This window comes from Onychostoma macrolepis, chromosome 12 (assembly GCF_012432095.1).
Source record: "Onychostoma macrolepis isolate SWU-2019 chromosome 12, ASM1243209v1, whole genome shotgun sequence".
Classification (NCBI taxonomy): Eukaryota; Metazoa; Chordata; class Actinopteri; order Cypriniformes; family Cyprinidae; genus Onychostoma; species Onychostoma macrolepis.
The window spans coordinates 9,882,855-9,901,609 of record NC_081166.1 but is presented as its reverse complement, the minus strand read 5'-3'; the positions used below and the strand labels follow the sequence as shown (position 1 = coordinate 9,901,609).

Sequence of the window (18,755 nt, the reverse complement as noted above, 5' to 3'; positions counted from 1 at the left end):
TCTGCCCAGCATGCTTTGTTCATTTCAGGTCGAAGGGAGTGCACTTTTGTAGAGCTTTTATAACAAGTCTTTTGAAAATAATACAAGACTGACACAGTTTTCCGTTTTAGAGGATTAAGAAAACAATGCAAAATAAAATAGAATAAAATAAAAAATATCTTTGTTAAATAAAAAGTTTAGCCACAGATAGGTTAAGGTTAGGGTATTACTGAAACCGCTTACAGTGTTTTAAATAAAGGATTGTGTGTTTTGTTTTTCAGTTCTCCCGGCGATCCAAAGTTGACCAATCTGTCTCAGACCTTGCCATCACGAGGCGGGAAGAAACCACCCTGGACAGCATCTAGTCTTGCTGTGGAAGCTAAAGAACTAACTAATACTGTCAGAGGCATTCTAGAGCTGGACTGTAAGTACACAAGCACGTTGTCTGCTTTGCCATGAAAAGTGAACATCACAAAATCTACCTAATTGCAACAGTCCCTCATGTCAATTTCTCTGACCCTCATGTTGTTGTCTCGACACTTTTTGTTTCATGCAAAAATTTATCTTTTGGCACCAGCAATTTTAGCTGAACTGGATGAGATGTTATCGTTCAAGGGGGATGCGTATTATAATATGTGAAATATTTTGTGTATATCTATAAAATATCCCTTACACACACATGCACACATACACGTCTTTTTGTTTGCTCTGAGAACCGCATTCAGTCTGCTCATTTAGCCATTTCTTTACCTCCTGACCCCATTCAGCTTTGTAATTCTCAAGAAAATATGTAGCTTACCTTCCAGCAACGTTTGACCTTACATAAATGCATCTAATGACCTGTAAAGGTCAAAACATTGGCAGTCTTTCCGTGATCCCTTCTCATTACAAGCCTCTTAAACTAGACACATTTAAACATTATAGTATCATTATGACCAAGATACTGCGTATTGTTCAAATTTATAGAACCTATTTAGATAGCATTTGCAATAGGATATCTTTTTTTTTTTTTCCAGCAGACAGCCTAGTGATCTACATTTAAGTTGATTTAATAATGTGCTTGCTTGTTGATTTGTTCATATCCTGTCTGTTCAATTTCTTATGATGTAAGCGTTTTACATCTTATATATTGTAGAAATTGAGGCAAACCGCGTTAATCGCGAAATCTAATCCATTTAGATGTGTATAGTGAATAAAATTAGGTCAATCTCATAAGGAAACACAATACAAGGTGTATTTGCTGTTAATACAAGCCTTTTACATCTGATTCACCTCACTGCTGCTATCGTTGCCTGGATACGAAGCTGCTAGAAAGCAATTGTCCACATCTATGTCGCAACTCTGTATCATGTCACAGGCTACACAAAGATATAGAAATGGGTCCTTAATGGGAAAACATGTAAAAGAGCCTTTTTAAATAGTTAAAAACAATTATCGTTCATGACATCTTGTTTTGACTGACAGTGTTTGCTAAATGAAAGAATACTATCTTGTTGGCCTAGTTAAATTGATCCGCTTTGTCAAAACATTACTGAAATCAGTCCGTCTAAAGCGCAGCTCTGGAAACACGCAATAACACTAAGAGGCTGCCTTTTCTTTTTCTGTATTTTAACACGGGATGTCCAAAACACCCTCAATAAAACTCAAAATGAGTCATAGAATCAATGTCAAGTATTAAAAAAGACTTGATAATTAATTGAATAATAATATAGTCAGATAGTAATATTAGCTGAAGTATCCTGTTCTTTTTATCTCAAGAAAGCAAGTGGGTCATATTCCTGGTTACAGACTGGCGTTATTTTTCTTGCATGTTAAAGGATACAGACAGTTCATGGACACACTGGAACCCGGACAAAAGTGCGCCTCTGGCCTCCTCTTATTCTTTGAATACATGGTCTCAGCCTTAACACCGAGGTTAATCAATGATGGACTTGTTTTTCAACCATTTTTTCTTTGTCAAAGCACTTTTGAATGAACATTTTGTGCAGAATAGTGAATCTGATTAAATGGCATAGTGAATTTGATTAAATGGCATAATATATCAGAGAGTTCCTAAAACTTCAAAGCACATTTTCAGGATTGAGGGCTTTAATGTAATAATTTAACAAAAAACATTGAAAAACCCGAGCATCAATCTGAAGGACACATCCTCCTTATAGGGATAGTTCAGCTAAAAATGGAAAGTCTGTCATCATTTACTTACCCTCGATGTCAGTTTTTTCTGTGGAACAAAAAAGAAAATATATTGAACAATTTTTTCCACTGGGGTCCAAAACAACACTGCAAATAGTTCAAATTAATTATTATGGGACCACTTTATATTAAGTGGCATTAACTACTATGTGTCAAAAAAATAAGTACAATGTACTCATTGTGTTCATACTGTATTGCAAAACACTTTTGCTGCTTTGAGGTGGGATACGGGTAAGGTTAGGGACAGGTTTGGTGGTATGGGTAGGTTTAAGAGTGGGTTAAGGTGTTAAGGATGGGTCAACAGTGTAATTATAAATGTAATTAAAGAAATTAATTACAGATATAATTATTTTTAAATTATAAGTACAATGTAAAAACATGGATGTACACAATAAGTGCATTGTATCAAATGATTAATTTAAATGTAAGTACATAGCAGTTAAGGGCACTTAATATAAAGTGGGACCAAATAGGGGTATATATATTAAATTAAATATTAATAATATTGAATTATTTTAAATAAAAAGACCATTACAATAAATAGGATTATTTAACAACTCTTTATAAAATAAAATAATAATTAAATTGTACCAAGGTATCAAGTGATACAGAAACGTGAGAAAGATGGACAGACGGATGGATTAGAGAAAGATAGAAGACTCTTGGGGTCAAAGGATCAGTGAAGCTGAGGAGGGGAAGAGAGAGCTAAAGTGATTGCTTAGGGAACAGGGAAACGTGTCCCACACACCTGGCAGCATGTGACCTCTCAGTGAGTGATGCTCACGTTTTGGCTGAATGATTCTCTGCGGGGGAGGACGAGGCAGGCTTTGAGTTGCACATGGAGTGCCACCCTCATCACACTGATTGAAACCATAGAGCAAAGACAGGCAGTGCTCTCCACGTGACGGATGTCCTCCCAGCCATGTGACAGGCTGCTGTGTCTCATCAATAAGACAGAAGGGGAGGCATGCTTTGGAATAACCATTTATGATATAATAATCGGCCTTATTTCATAATTTAAATGAAAATTCTGTCATCATTTACTCAACCTCATGTTGTTCTGTAGTACTTTATTTCTTCTGCAGAGGACAAATGAAAGCATTTTGAAGAATGTTACCTTCTTTTGTGTTCTACAGAAAAAAGAAAGCCATATGGGTTTGGAACGACATGAGTGAATGACAGAATTTTCATACGGTCCCTTTAAGAGAACAGCAAATCAATTTGGGGAGAGTGTCTGCTGCTTATTCCAATTATATCTGATTTGCTGAGGCGTAATTTGAGGCAGCTGAAATCGTCTTTCCAGTATCATAGTGTTGATCTAGTGAAATCATTCGCTCTTGGTTACTAGAGCAAGGCCTTTAGAAAACAAAGAGCTGATTGAATTAAAGAGGCATGTGATGAGCTACTTTGAGTGTTACTGTGTCCCACGGCTTAGGCAGTAATGGTTTGTGTTGACCATGGATGCGTCAGAACACTGAATGCAAAAAAACTGAATCCCAAAATTATCTCTAAGCTGTAGAATTTAAAGACTCGAATTCATAGCCACTAAAAACAGAGATGAATGCAAGGAAACAACATTCTGGTTGTATTCTAAGAAACTGTTATGAAATGAGCATTGCAATCGGGGTTTTTTTTCTCTCTCATGGCTGCTTTAAAGGAAAAATCCTCCCTAATAATTCAAAAAATGGACAAATCGTCCACCCAGTATTTGATATTTTTATGTTTGGTGTTAGGATGAAACAACCGATAGTTATATCAAGTGATGCAAAGTACTTAACCTTTTTTTCCCCTTTTGAATTCAGAATTTAGGCTGAATCATTTACATGATATTTAATAATTGAATGTGATGAGACAAAACATTTGACTGCTTTAGTTTTCGACATATTAGGCATCGGAGTAAGAGCAAATGCATGCATGTTTTAAAATAAAAATATTATTTGCATTAGTTCCAATTGATTTATTATTATTAATTTATTTATTTATTAATATTATTATTATATAATTGTTGTTCTTTTACTGTTCTTCTTTATTTCTAATCTAAATCTATAATAAATAATTAAATATTAAATGTTCAAGATATTGCCAGTGCCAATGATAAATGGTAAAAAAAACCTTATTTGTTAGCCAAAATTTCTTCCATACATTTTCCACTTGTTCAAATGTAGATACACAAAATTTACTGTGAATTCCCATAGCTACTAAATTATAGCCAGGGACATTTGTTTGTAGTAATCTGAGACAGCATGAATTATCCTTTGGCCTTTCCTGTCAAAATGTTGATTGTGTGTGAAATCTAGACAGTGTGATACTCAGTGTATTCTTTCCATCACCTTGTTTAATAAGATCATATTTCTGACGAGAAACCCATTATAAAGTCATGCCTGGACATTGTTTATGCTAGCAGACTTACTGCCAATTGTACTTCCTGCACGTACAGAGGAAGTGTCAAGATCAAATTCTGTCAGGGATGTGTTACCTAGTATGGTGGCACGTATTAATGAGATCCCAGACTGTGCCATATAGCCTTCAGTACACTCTCAGAAATAAAGGTACAAAAGCTGTCACTGGGGCGGTACCTTTTCAAAAGGTACACTTTTGTGCCTATTAGGTTCAAATATGAACACTTTAAGTACTAATATGTACCTTTAAAGTACCAAAATGGACCCTTTAGGTACAAACATGTACCTTTTGAAAAGGTACCGCCCCAGTGACAGCTTTTGTACCTTTATTTCTGAGAGTGTAGTGTCTACTTACATTTTTTTCTTTTTTGGCTGATGTCCAGTAATTACAACCTGGCACCAGTGTTGGGCAGTAACTAGTTACTAGTAACTTAGTTACTGTAATAATATTACTTTTTGCAGTAACTAGTAGTGTAACTAATTACTAATATGATTTCAGTAATAATATTACAGTTACCATCCATAAAACAGCTAAGTTACTTAGTTACTTTTGATGCCTCAACCCAGCTGATTTATAATCAAACAATCAATTAATTCCTAGATTTACTTTCATAATTTTCATGACTCGCACATGCATGTGATGTCCCCAGTGCAGCAGGCAAGCTTGGAATATGGAAAAGCTTACATTCAGCAGATAGAAATATTGCATTATATTGATTTTGTCAGGGAAAAAGATGATCTGAACACTGTTGTGTAAGTTGTGGCTATTTACTTTACTCTGGCATTACATCCCTTTGCTCAGCTTGTGGTACATTATATTAATATAAATAAAAATCTTTTTGGAAAATTAAACAGTTTCTTACAAACTTATGTGATTTGATAAAATACATAATGAAATATAATCGTATATGGGTAACAGAGAAATTACAATTAGCTTCAAGCTACACATGACAATTAATACACGATTAATACAACACTTCTACTTGAATGTCACTATCAATCATTGAGTGTTTGTAATAACGTGTGGATTTTGGTCAAATGATGAGTCAGAAATATGTTGTTAGTAACATTCTAGAAGAATTTTATCTGGAAGATACACAGTTACAACTTCTGTGGGGCTTGAAGAAAAAGTAATGTAACTAGTAGTGTAACTAATTACTGTTGCCAGAAAGTAATAAGTAAAGTAACAATATTACTTTTGAAAGGAGTAACTAGTAATGAGTAATATATTACATTCTTTGAGTAACTAGCCCAACACTGCCTGGCACGCATCAGTCCTCAATCCAAAGCTGTGCATCAAAGATAAAAAAGTGCATTTGGGGAAATGTGTATGTGTGTTCTTAAACCAAAATCCAAATCCAAAGGAAGCAAATCTGATTTGCCCCCATTTGATGCTTGTTACACTTTCACTGTACATTCCTTATTTTTTTTATGAAAATAGCTTTTCAGATTATGCAGATATGCTGGGACACTTAGCATATTCATTTATGACCCCATTTCATCCAGTTGCCAGGAAATTCTCACGGTCACTGGCCTCTCAGGATCAAGAGGATCAGCGAGAAATGTCGCAATGCTGTTTTTTTAAATTTTGGCTTCAGACTTCGCCAGTATCTTGTTTGTTGTCCTCATGTAGAGTAAATGTATCTGATTTCTCTGTCTGTTTTTTTTTTTCATTCACAGGTTTACCTTTTGGCTGGGACGAGGCATACACTGCAGATGGAGTGAAGTACTATGTAAAGTAAGTTATGAGACACTTCAGATACATTCGCAAAAACCAGTTCCTTTGTTTCTGGTCTGTTTCACAAAAGTAAATAACAGTTCCCATGTTTTTAAGGGCACTTCATAAGTTGTTTGTGCAGCATGTGATAAATGGTTTTAGCTACAGTAAACATTCTCAATAGATACATTAAAAACTGCACTTCTACAACCAAATATTCTGAACAAAATTGCAAATATTGCTGTTGTGCATTGAAACCAACCGAATCTTCATATTGTTGTTGACAAAATGTACGTAACCTCTTGATCTCTAGAGACGAGAAACCAGTCTCCCCTTCCCATGAGTATGTTCTTTTATTTGCATATCTTTCAAAACAGCTCAGTTTAATATTGCAGACATCCATCACTCTTTTGAGAGTTTTGAAGTCTCACGCAACACCACACCCATGAGTCCAGCGTTCTGCATTACACCCACACCAGCAACACAGCATTCACCTGCATGCTTAAAATATCCCATGCACATTTCAGATGTTTGGGATTAGTAGTAATTCATATGTTTATTCAGCAAGGTCAAAAGTGACTAAAAACTTTTCCATTGTTACAAGAAAGCCAAATGATTGATGCTGTTTTTGAACTTGCTGTTAATTATAGAATCCTGAGACAAATGTATCATGGTTTCCATGAAAGTATTAAGCAGCACAACTGTTTTCAACATTGAAAATAATAAAAAAATGTTTGCAAATAAGCATATTAGAATGATTTCTGAAGGATCATGTGACACTGAGCACTGGAGTAATGGTTACAGAAAATTCAACTTTGCCATTACAGGAAAATTACATTTTAAAATATATAAAAATGGAAAATAATTATTTTAAATTGTAATAATATTTCACAATATTAGTCTTTTTACTGTATGTTTGAACAAATAATGCAGCCTTGATGAATATAAGAGACTTTTAAGAGAAAATTAAAAAAAAAAAAAAAAAATCTCACCAACCCCAAACTTATTAGTGTATTAGTGTTTTTGTTTTTTTTGTTTGGTGATGTTGTTTACTAATTTAATCATTCTTTTTCCTCTAGCCATGTAACTCAGACAACATCATGGACTCATCCTGTAATGAGATCTTTGGGTTTGTCAGAACCAGAAGCAAGTGACCAAACCCTGAACTCTCCAGAATCCACAGCCTAGACTGATTCCGAAGACTGTGTGCACTCTTATGCCACTTTCTGCCCAACTGTTCGGTTAAAAAAAATGAAAAGCAATACAGCAGCATATAAACATCAAGTGATATGTGAACAATCAGAAAGAGGTATACCAAACTGTCACTGGGGCGGTAACCTTTCAAAAGTACTAATATGTACAATTTATATACTAATATGTACCTTTAAGGTACTAATATGCACTTTTAAAGTACTATTTATGTACCTTTAGTGGTAAATGGAAAAAATAGAAAGAAAAAAATAATAAGGTGCAATCATGTACTTTTTAGGTTTTGTACTTTAGGGTACCGCCCCAATGACAACTTTGTACCCTTTATTCTGAGAGTTTACATCTGATATTGAAATATGCAGCAAATATATCCCAAATACTCCAGCTCTTTGATGGGTTAAGATCTCACATTTGAGTTTTTCCCCATTTTTATATCTGTCCACTGTTTTTCTGACATTTTAGGCATTTCCACTAATCTCTTGTTATTTTGTACCTTGAGAAAAACAATGGACTGGCCCAATCTGTTTTCCGACTTTCAGAAAAAGTCAGACATAATTGCACCCGTTTGAAGTCAAAGGACGTGGCCTCTTTGGTGAAGCAGGAACTTTGGAAGAGTAAATCAGGATGGACTGCTTCTGTGATGTTCATTCAGTTTGGCATGTGTTTGCTGCCACTTTGATCCATTTTCTGAAACTTTTGTTCACTGATTTATTGAAACAGGAATTTGTTTACTTTTTCAAACTTCCTCGAACCAGCTCTATACTGTGAGAGTGAAACACTTCTTCGGTTCACTATAATGTAATTGTTCTCCATATAAAGACACATTTTTAATTCTGCTGTTATCCTTAGTGGGCGTTCTAGCCATTACGCATAACTGTGAAAGTGTCTTCTCTTGCATGTGCAGTTAGTTCTGCGCTTCCAGTAGAAATGTGAGTTTAACATACCCTAAGCCTTATGTGTATAATGTCTTGGAAAATGACATAACATGGCACATTTGCTTTGTTGTGAATTCAATCTGCCTAACAGCGTAAGGTTAGCCACAGAGATCTAGATCATGAAGATATATGTTTTTCCTGTAATGTGTGAATACTTTTGTGGTTCTATTAAAGATAAACTAATAAAAATCCATCCACATTTTTGCTTTTTGAAAGAATATTAGCTGGGTCTGTCTGTTTCAGACTGAGTGTGCACTTCACACACACTTCACACACCAGGCAAGAAGTATTGATTTTTTTTTTCTCCATAGCAGGTACTGTTATATATACAGTATAGATGAGTCCAAGGTATTTCAAATCACATAAATGTTTATATGCTTACCAGCCTTGCATCTAATACAAAAATAGACCCTTCAAGAAAAAAATCATTTTTAATTAATTATTAATTATTAACGATTACGCTAACGAATGGTTAGTCTAAATACTGAACACTGAACTAATTAATATGTTATTCAGTTGAAGTTTAATGAATGAAAACCACAGAGAAAAATATATTGGGAAAAATGTAAACTTTCAAAGGACTTGCAGCAAACATATTATTATTATTATATACAACTGCACCCATATTACATAGAAAAATAGAATAAACTATAAATAGCCAATACAGTGGTTATGGAAGCTTGTTTCCATCATGGGATAAAAAATGAAAAAAGTAATTGCAACAATTTATCTTACAATTTGGACTTGTTTCCTTGCAGTTCTGAATTTATATCTTACAATTTAGATTTTTTTTGTTGTTGTGAAATTGCCAGATACAAAGTATTGTATATCAGAATTCTAAGAAAAAAGTCAGATTTCCAAGATGTAATCTCATAATTTTGAGAAAAAGTTATAATTGTGAGATTATAAAAAAAAAAAAAAAAAATCAGAATTGCAAGGCGTAAATTCAGAATTGTGAGAAAAAAGTTTATATTTCGCAATTGTCTTTTTTCCCCCCATAGAATTGCAGGTTTATATCTCACAATTATGAGATTAAAAATAACTATATATAAAAAAGAAAATAATAAACTATTATAGAAAAAAAGTCATTGTGAGATATAGACTTGTTGTTGCAAGAAAAGTCAGAATTGTAAGATTAAAAGTTGCAATTACCTTTTCTATTTTTATTCCATGATGGGGAAAAAAACAGAATTGCGAGATGTAAACTCAGAATTCCAAGAAAAATGTCAGATTTCCAAGATGTAATCTCAGAATTTTGAGAAATGCAGAATTGTGAGATGTAAATTCAGAATTTTGAAAAAAATTCAGAATTGCGAAATGTAAATTCAGAATTGTGAGAAAAAAGTCCTAATTGCAAGTCGTAAATTCAGAATTGTGAGAAAAAAAGTTTATTTCACAATTCTGTCTTTTTTCCTTAGAATTACAAGTTTATATCTCTCAATTCTGAGAAAAAAAAGAACCATTAATAAAAAAGAAAATAATAATTATTATTATTCCACTAATTTAAATTCTACTGAATTAGACAGTAACACACTGATAATAACAGGTATGATCCATATGACTTTCATTCACAAGTGAAAATCTTGTCATTGTGTTAAGGATTTAGCAATCTGATTATGTCAGTCCAGGAGTACTGAGATGCATAAGAGCATAATTCAGGAATGAATAGCCCAGACATCATTAGCAAGTTTTGGTACAACCTGTCCGAAAGATGACAGTAATTATAATGAATTAATCATTCTAGAGAGTAGCTGCAGTCTCTGTTTAGGTCTGCTTGCCCTCTAACTAGTTGCAATCTGTTTCCAGTTTGTCAGACACATGTTACAACATGTGGTTTAGTTGTTCCAAATTAGAGGAGGAGTGGCCAGTCCTGGCCTACTTTCCTGCAAAGCAACGTCACATCTGATTGCTTTAGCAAAGGTTGCCAAGGTAACAAAAAGAAGAAAGACAAGTTCTATAGGATTCTGATAGAAAAATCCATTTGCCTTTTCACGCTCAGGTTGGTGTATTTCGAAAATCACTCACATTTACTGTCCATTTATGCACATTAGTCTTTTCTGACCATTTATCTCCAGTAGGTAACACTGTATTTGGATCATCTTTAAACTGTAAAGTCTGTCACATACACATGAAGGTACTTTGAAAAGAAAACATAGTACATTAGTCATTTGTTCTCTCTGCCATTTGCAAGGGATGACAGGGAGGCGGCTCCCAAATAAGTGTACTGGCAACAGTGATTACGGTAACAGTTGCATACCATAAGTTTAAATCACCAGTGGGAGCTTTTAATTTTTCACATTTCAAAAGTGTTAACTGGGCGTTCATGCTTTGTTTATGTGAACATCCTTGGAAACTGTAGGTCACACCCATCTGTTCAGTTGATGCATCATTCTTACCACCTATATAATGAGAATGGTCATGTATTATCATTTGTAGAATTATATTATATGGTATAGCTTTAATAATATCCAACTTTTGAAAGAACAGACTAAATAGAATATTTATAAAACATTTGAAAACACGTTTTTAAGCCTCCCTCGCTTGCATATTGATTTTTGGCCTCCAAATGCTGACTGACTCACTGCCTACCTTTCCAAAAAAAACTTGATATAGGCCTACAGTCATCCTCTCCAAATCTAGTTTAACCTAAATGAATGATGATTGTAGTGTCAATGGTGAAGCATACATAACTCTAATAAACACACTCACACACACAAAAAAATTCAAGCACAAAATAGTGGAGTAGGTCACAATAGTAGGCTACTCTTCTTCAGAGGCGTCATGCCCATTCAAAGTGAGGGGCACATGCCCCCTCAGATTTTTTGAGCCAAGTGGATTTTGAATGCAGCTTCCAAAAGACGTTTAATATTTTTAATACAATCACACCAGCGTGATTAGATGGTTCAGTGCGTCATATCATCAGCTGCTGAATTAAAATCTGCATTACCTGGCTGGCACTGAGCATTTTTAAAGCACTGCGCATTATAACCAATCACGCACGATGCTGTTGAGCTTATGAATGCAATGACCAATCAGAGGTGTTCAGATGAGCTGTAGCTAAAATGCCGGTGTTTTCTTCACTTGATCGCTGACTGAATAACTCTCTCTGGCGAATTCTCTCATCAGGAACAGCAAAGTGCAAATATGTGTACGAATCTGTAAGATATGTTTTTATTCACATTAATTTTCAATGTTAAATTCACATTAAATATAAAGTCAGTCGTATTAAAAATATGTTATGGTATGACACCCATATCTGCTAATTAAGTAAACAAACAGGTTTTTATGCACAGTTAATAGATTACATTATTAGGTTACTTTGACCATCGCCCACTAGATCAACTAACATAATCTATAAAGGTGAGAATCAAGATATTTCATGATATAGTGAATGCGTTTGGGAATGTTTCGAATAAAAAAGAAAAAAATATTAGACAATTGCTACATTTCTGAACTACTCACTTTTCAAAGCAGGCAAATATTAGGCTGTATTAAGGTTTGAGACACTAAAAATGTGTTAGCCTACTCTTTCAGGTGTCCTCGTTTTCATTTTTATGAGTAATATCAGAGTAAATGCTCTCTAATACATGTGCTATTGAAACATGACAGAACATGTTGTGTTTGATAACTTTATGCTCAAAAGTTTGTCATTGTAAATGCTCAGATGAACTAAAGAGGTGCTGGTTCACGATCTCTTCAGGCTAAGCCACGCCCCTTTATTTGACTGTGAGCATTTGATTTTTCCACCGCGTGTACATGCCTGTGATGGGAACTTCACTTCTTCCAGTGACAATTTCAAGCCATCAGACTTCATATTTCTTAACGCTGGTCAAATTTATCCAATCTTCGATAAATGTTTAGCTGAAATTCATATTTTGCAGAATTGATTTGCACGTAGACTCCACTAGCAGAGGGGAAAAAAGTATCCGCTCTATACTGCGTTGCCAGATCTCTCTAGAAACATAAGCAACTTAGTTATGAAGCAAGGTTTAAGAACTTCCATTTCTGCAAAACAAATTTATTACAAATTTCTTCAAAAACATTGAGCAAATAAACATATTTAAACAATTATTTAAGTAATCTCATTAGGCTACACATCATGGATGTTTGTCGTTTTGTGTCCTACAGTGGGTTGTGGGTAAATATCCACCTCATCCAGCGCTTTATAATATATATATATATATATATATATATATATATATATATATATATATGAATAGTTCATTTGCAAAAACAGATCAAAAATCATGTTTTTTCATTGTGCATTCCAATTAATCTCAATTAAACTGCAGTTTTTTTTTATTAGGTTAAAAAATAACAAAAAATTACAGCTAACTAATACAATAAAACCCAATAAAAACATTATAACATAATAAAAAAACATGATTTTTGAAAAAAAAAAAAAACCTGAGTTATCTGTTTTTTCAAATAAACTCTTCATATATATATATATATATATATATATACTATCCCTTTTCTATTTAGAAGTGAGAAACCACAAATGATTCAGTGCATGAGCTGTGAATTTATTTTCAGATCGACATACAGTAATCTTCATTGTCAGACAGTGTTATGACAAGAGGATATGGCAACACAGTCTCTAAACTGCAAGCAAGTGGAGCGAAAGTGTTCATCTAACCCCGCCTCTGACTGTTTGACGTCACATGCCTCAGTCTTGACACATGGTGATGATCATCACATTTCTTACACACACACACACATGCACGCACGCACACTCGCGCACTTCAAGCCGGTGCTGTAGAGCAGGATCTATCATCACTTGTCGTTATTAGACGAATGAACGCTGTTCTGTATATCCTTTCATTTCAGTTTAATTTTAAAAATAATTTTTGCACTGAATAAGAGAGAATATGTCCAGACAGCTCACAATGACTTCAGCTTTCCTACCTCCGCAAACTAACGGCGTTTTGAAGGCGCTCCTGGAAAAACCTCTGAAACTACCTTTGCACCAAGATGAAGGTGATCAAAGCTTTCACTTTGTTACATTGCTGCGTATGGAGAATAAAAATATTTGTAATAATAATACTTTTTACTGTAAAGAACTGTCATCTGATTCCTGCAGCGATCTCCAGAATAATTTATTTGTTCTGTTTGTTTTTGGTGTTTTGAATATTCATTTAACTCTTTATGTGTGTGTGTGTGTGTGTGTGTGTGTGTGTGTGTGTTATGTTTTATTAATGATTAAACTTCAATTTTAAATACCACATTAAAATCATGGATTAATTTTTGAATGCCATTAAAGACAGTACCTTAAAAATAAGTGAAACATAATATTTTGATTGAATAAAGATTTGTTTTAACTTAAAAGCACTACAAAAATAAATAAAATATAACTTAAACCAATAAGTGTAACTGTAATTGTTTTAAATCTTAACAATGAAGACATTTGTGTTGAAACTAAAAACTTTTTAAAAGTAAGTAAATATTGCAATTTATCATAATTTGTCATTGCAACAAGTTAAATGTGTGGAAAATAGATTTCTTTACTGTGCATAGCTGAGACTGCAGCTAAGAACAGTCACTCAAAAAAAAAAAAAAAAAACCCTCTTTAAAAATCCTGGAAAATTAAAAAACATTCAATTTTAATGGAGCCAAAAATTGATGTGTTAACTAATGGTAACATTCTTTCAGGCTACGTGAAGGAGAGAGAGAAGGTGAAAAAGCTGGAGGAAGAAGGAAACACTCCTCAATCAGCTTTCTTAGGGCCAACGCTTTGGGATAAAACATTGTCTTATGATGGAGACAGCTTTCAGTTGGAGTATATGGACCTTGAGGAGTTTCTCTCTGAAAATGGCATCCCCTCTAGTCCCGCACAACATGACCAAAGCCTCCATCACCACCAGCAGCAGCAGCAGCCGCAGCAGCAGCAGGCTTCAATGCCTCAGGGCCCCATCTCAGTCATGGACCTCAGCAGCCGGGCCATCACCTCCATCCACACAGGCATGGTTCCTCAGAACTGCCTCCACAGCCCGGGCAGACCAGGTACTACGGCTTCTGTGTCTCACAGTGACACTTCTTACCCATTTAGCCCCACAGATTAAAAAAATGACCCTCAGAAAAGATGTTAAGCTGGGTCAGATGTCACTATTTATAATATGACAGTGTGTGGGTGTTAAATGGGAAACAGAGTATGTATTTTAGTTTATTGAGAGTGTGTCGGAGTTTGCTTTGTTCCTATTCTTCGTCATATTATTTTTTTCCATGTTAATAAAAAAAGGTTACTTATAAGCCAGCCTGAAAATGTCAAGTAATACAGATAATATGATTATAATAATAAAAATATCCACTGTTAAATTCTCTGGGTGCTTGTGTGATGACAAGCAAGACTATATTATATTGTATGTTAAAAATAGTTGAAAAGAAAAAAATAGCATTCTTGAGCAGCTATGTTTTTGTTTTTTGTTTTCTTTTCTGATTCATAAAAAAATAAGTAGTCAATTGTAAAAACTGCTTAATTTTCCCACCCAAGCCTTAGAGTTCATTTGTGAATGGAAATCTCAGACTTAGCCTATGATGTTATTTTCCTCTGCCTAAAATTTGCAAACCAAAGATTTTTTTCCTAGTCTGAGCATTTGGCAACATTTAATCATAGTTTTATGGAAAACTATATGCAGCGTTGGAATTATGGATTTTTTTATCTGGAAAATTGTTGATCTCTTGTTCAGTTAGGTCTTTAAAACTAATTTTAAAATCAGTTTTATTGATTTCTCATACTGAATATGTAATCTCAACATGGAATATCAATGGTGAATGATAATTAAAATTCTGGTAAAATGAAAAAAAAAAAAAAAAAACTTTTTTTGATAACTCAATGTGTTTAATTTTTGACCAATAAACATGAAATCTATTCTCAAGAAAAAAAAAGAATAGAAAAGAAAAGAAGTTTACCGACAGTACTAGTGCTTTTGATTTGCACTGTTTATTATTAAAGTCTTGTGCACCACCTAGTGGAATAAAACGCTCATGAACAGTCCTTTCACCATCTGTTACAATACATTACCACTGAATTACACTTATACCATAGAGCCAGCAATGAATAGATTGTTTTTCCTCCCACAGTTTTGCCTCCATCACGTAACACACCAAGTCCAGTAGACCCAGAGGACATTCAGATACCAGTGAGCTATGAGCCTGACCCGGCAGACCTTGCTCTGTCCAGCGTGCCAGGCCAGGAGGTTTTCGACCCACGCAAACACAAGTTCTCCGAAGAGGAGCTGAAGCCTCAGCCTATGATCAAGAAAGCACGCAAAGTCTTCATTTCTGATGAAATGAAGGTAACTTGGGTCTAGTTACTAAGCCCCCCAACAGAGAATGTTTGGTCACCCATTTCACCCTTCGCCATTGACCAGCTGGGCAACAGGCTCTTGCTAAGAAGCTTATGTCCGTTCATTCATCCTTCGGCGGCCTGACCCACGTGATCTTCCTTTTTCCTGGTATCGCTCCAGTTCTGCTGGGTTTGGGATTAAAGGATTTGCCGTTTTTAATTTGTTCAAATAAAAGTGTATCCCTACCCAGCTTTGCAGAGTAGTAAATTGCTCAAAGCTGATTGCACGGCAGCGAATGCGTGAGAAAACTTGTCATCACAATGATGCTCGGTTTTCTCGCGTGCTTGTCATGTCAATCAAAAATAAGTATGGTATAATTAGTCATAATCATCTGTTCTTGTAAATCTAATTTAGTTGTGTAGAAACTATTTACCCTGTAATGCCTGACATATGAAATAATAGTCCAAAAACATTTTTTAAATAAAACAGCGCCGTTTATGGAACCATTACACAAAATTCAGAAAAGATGTGTTGTGTTTGATACGCCAGGCTTTTATGGTTCAAACAGTATGATATAAAAAGCCTCAGTTTTAGTCACAGGCCCAAACTGAGTAAAAATATGTAATTTTATGAACAAAGTGTAGTTTTGTAGTTTTCATTCTAGGGGGCAAAACTTGTAATGCAATGTAATACAATTATGATTAAGAGATACAAATAAGCATTCCTCAAAAGCCTGATGTATCATATTTGATATTCACATTTAACATGATTTTTCTTTAAAAAAAAAAAATAATAAGGAAAGAATATGTATATATATATAGTTAAATTTAAATTTTATTGACAATTTACTTCATTGACAACTTTTTGCGCATCAAATATGAAACAGTAGGCTTCATAGGGTTGACATAACCATTAAAAACACTAAATAATCAGAGTAATCTTGACACAATGTAACTAGGCGCTCCCATCTCTCCCCCACCCTTTTTATTCTGCATATTTTGAGCAGGATGAAAAATACTGGGCACGGCGCAGAAAGAACAACATGGCTGCCAAGAGGTCACGGGATGCTCGGCGCCTAAAGGAGAATCAGATTGCCATCCGGGCTGGTTTCCTGGAGAAAGAGAACGCGGCGCTCCGACAGGAAGTTGCTGAACTACGGAGAGAGCTGGGACAGTGTAAAAACGTCTTAACCAAGTATGAAGCTCAACACGGCCCTCTGTGAGACCACCCGGGTGCTCCTCAACTTCCCTCACCCCTGCCCTTCTAATTCGAAGGACAATATTGTTGGGTTAAAATCCGCCGGGCCTGTTTTCCAGCCAGCCCTCACCTCAGTCTGTTCTTGGCACCTTAGAAGCAGAAACGTTTCATCGTGTGGTTATTTCAGACATCTTTTAGAGATCTACCCGCTCTCTTTCTCTATTTGTTATTATCGCAAACAAAGCCACTGTTGTTTGCAGATCGTGTTACTTATGATTTTACTGTGCTGTAGCATTTGTCCACAAACATTTGCCTTGATTTGTCATAATTTAGCAGTCAAATCTGAGCTAGTGGATTTTCTGCTGTTCCTCTACAGACACCCATAGCATTGTGTATGAGAGGAGTACATGTGCATAGCTGCTTCAGGCACGTAAAGGTTTTGTGTCTCCGTAAAGACATTATTCTCACAGACAGAACAGAATGTAGCAAGATTTGAGAGTTTGAATTCATAAAATAACTATATGTGACCATAAATACTAAATATCTGAAAACAGACAATCAATTTGCTAATGAAATGAGGATGCCAGGTAATGAAAATCTGTGCCACAGATCTGGAGCTTGATTGAAATTGGCTGTTACTTTATTATTAACCAGCAGGTTTTTTTTTGTTTTGTTTGGTGTATGTGGTTAATGACTTTCATTTTAGTGGATATGAAAGATAAACTGTATGTTTATGCAGATTTGAAAGTTCAGTTAAAAAGTCGCATCCAAACCTTTTAAATCCTGGGAAGCTAATTTAGTTTAGGTGGAACTGCCTGCTGCAATAATTCCATCAGATTCAGCACGGAGCGTCTGTCTGCATTATGCTTTTGAGTTCAAAATGTGATCAAGGAAAGCATATTGAACAAGGTCCCAATGCCCTTATTGCTAACACAAAGAGCCAACCTGGTATTTAGAGTCTATTGAAACAGATATGTTGCCTTTTGTTGGTCAGTTGTGTAATGAATGTAGTACAGTGTATTTTATGTCTGTCACTCTTTACTACAGACCAAATGATATGAAATACAATAAGGTTATATTGTCATATTGCAATTAAATGTTTTTACAAAGTTATTCTTGTTTTTGTACAGTATTTTCATACGGATTTCTGAATATATCTGTGTAATTTGATGTATACTGTATATTTATAGGCAACAAACTTTATGGAAAAAGTTCTAAATTCTACAGTTAACTGTATATGGGCATTAATACAGTACATTTAGTACCATGATCGTAGTTTCTGTACCTATTCTTATACAGGCACTTTTGTGTTATGTGCATCAATATCCAAACTTTTTTCATGGTTACTTTTTCTTTTGTTGTTAAATTATATTGTCAATACCTATGTTACTTGGTAAAAGAACGCTATTCTTGGCCACATAGAATGTTGTCAATCATTGTATATTTCAACAAACAAGATGTCTTTTATATTAAATATATTATATTACAGCATGTTTAAATTTTAACATTCTTTCTTGAGATGATTATTTGACTTAAATATTTGCAATATGTTGTCTGTTGTGGTCCTTTTTGGTTCCCTTTTCCTGTTTCATTGCTCTTTATGAAAATAAAAAGCTTTTGAAAAGCTGATATTTGATGATGTTGTGGTTAATGAATGGAAGGTTCACAAAGGCAAGATTTTTGGCTTAATTTGCACAATGAGCTCATTAGGGGCCAAATAATTGAAAGGAACTTTTTGTAATTTAATACTCTCATATGCTGAAGGATTGAAAAATTATAGATGTTATTCTCAAATGTGCCGCTAGAGTCCACTGTCTATCCAAAAATACATGTTTCTTGT

The 18,755-nt window shown here is 34.6% G+C and overlaps 2 protein-coding genes across 5 annotated transcripts in view; both read left to right on the top strand.

The window, feature by feature from the left end:
- The window catches only part of stxbp4 (syntaxin binding protein 4), a 32,265-nt gene extending 23,644 nt beyond the window's left edge, over window positions 1-8,621 (top strand). For all 3 annotated transcript variants that reach the window (XM_058794572.1, XM_058794573.1, XM_058794574.1), the window contains exons 21-23: window positions 261-403; window positions 6,252-6,309; window positions 7,368-8,621. In XM_058794572.1, coding sequence (XP_058650555.1) covers window positions 261-403; window positions 6,252-6,309; window positions 7,368-7,476 — 310 coding nt within the window. In that variant the 3' untranslated portion in view covers window positions 7,477-8,621. The remainder of the gene's footprint in view (window positions 1-260; window positions 404-6,251; window positions 6,310-7,367) is intronic.
- A 4,370-nt stretch (window positions 8,622-12,991) lies between these two features.
- hlfb (HLF transcription factor, PAR bZIP family member b) lies at window positions 12,992-18,507 on the top strand. Of its 2 annotated transcripts, none has more exons than XM_058793667.1 (4): window positions 12,992-13,412; window positions 14,085-14,435; window positions 15,513-15,727; window positions 16,722-18,507. In XM_058793667.1, the coding sequence occupies exons 1-4, from the start codon at window positions 13,304-13,306 to the stop codon at window positions 16,938-16,940; spliced, it is 894 nt and encodes a 297-aa protein (XP_058649650.1). In that variant the 5' UTR covers window positions 12,992-13,303; the 3' UTR covers window positions 16,941-18,507. The 2 variants fall into 2 exon arrangements, with proteins under 2 accessions (XP_058649650.1, XP_058649651.1); XM_058793668.1 differs by having other exon boundaries at window positions 12,995-13,412; window positions 16,725-18,507.
- The last annotated feature ends 248 nt before the right edge of the window (window positions 18,508-18,755 follow it).

Bases quoted from the DNA above. Each gene is read 5' to 3' on its own strand.
- hlfb (XM_058793667.1), top strand. From the start codon at position 13,304: ATGTCCAGACAGCTCACAATGACTTCAGCTTTCCTACCTCCGCAAACT. The intron at 13,413-14,084 runs GTGATCAAAGCT...ACATTCTTTCAG, and splicing joins ACCTTTGCACCAAGATGAAG to GCTACGTGAAGGAGAGAGAG. The intron at 14,436-15,512 runs GTACTACGGCTT...TTCCTCCCACAG, and splicing joins CCACAGCCCGGGCAGACCAG to TTTTGCCTCCATCACGTAAC.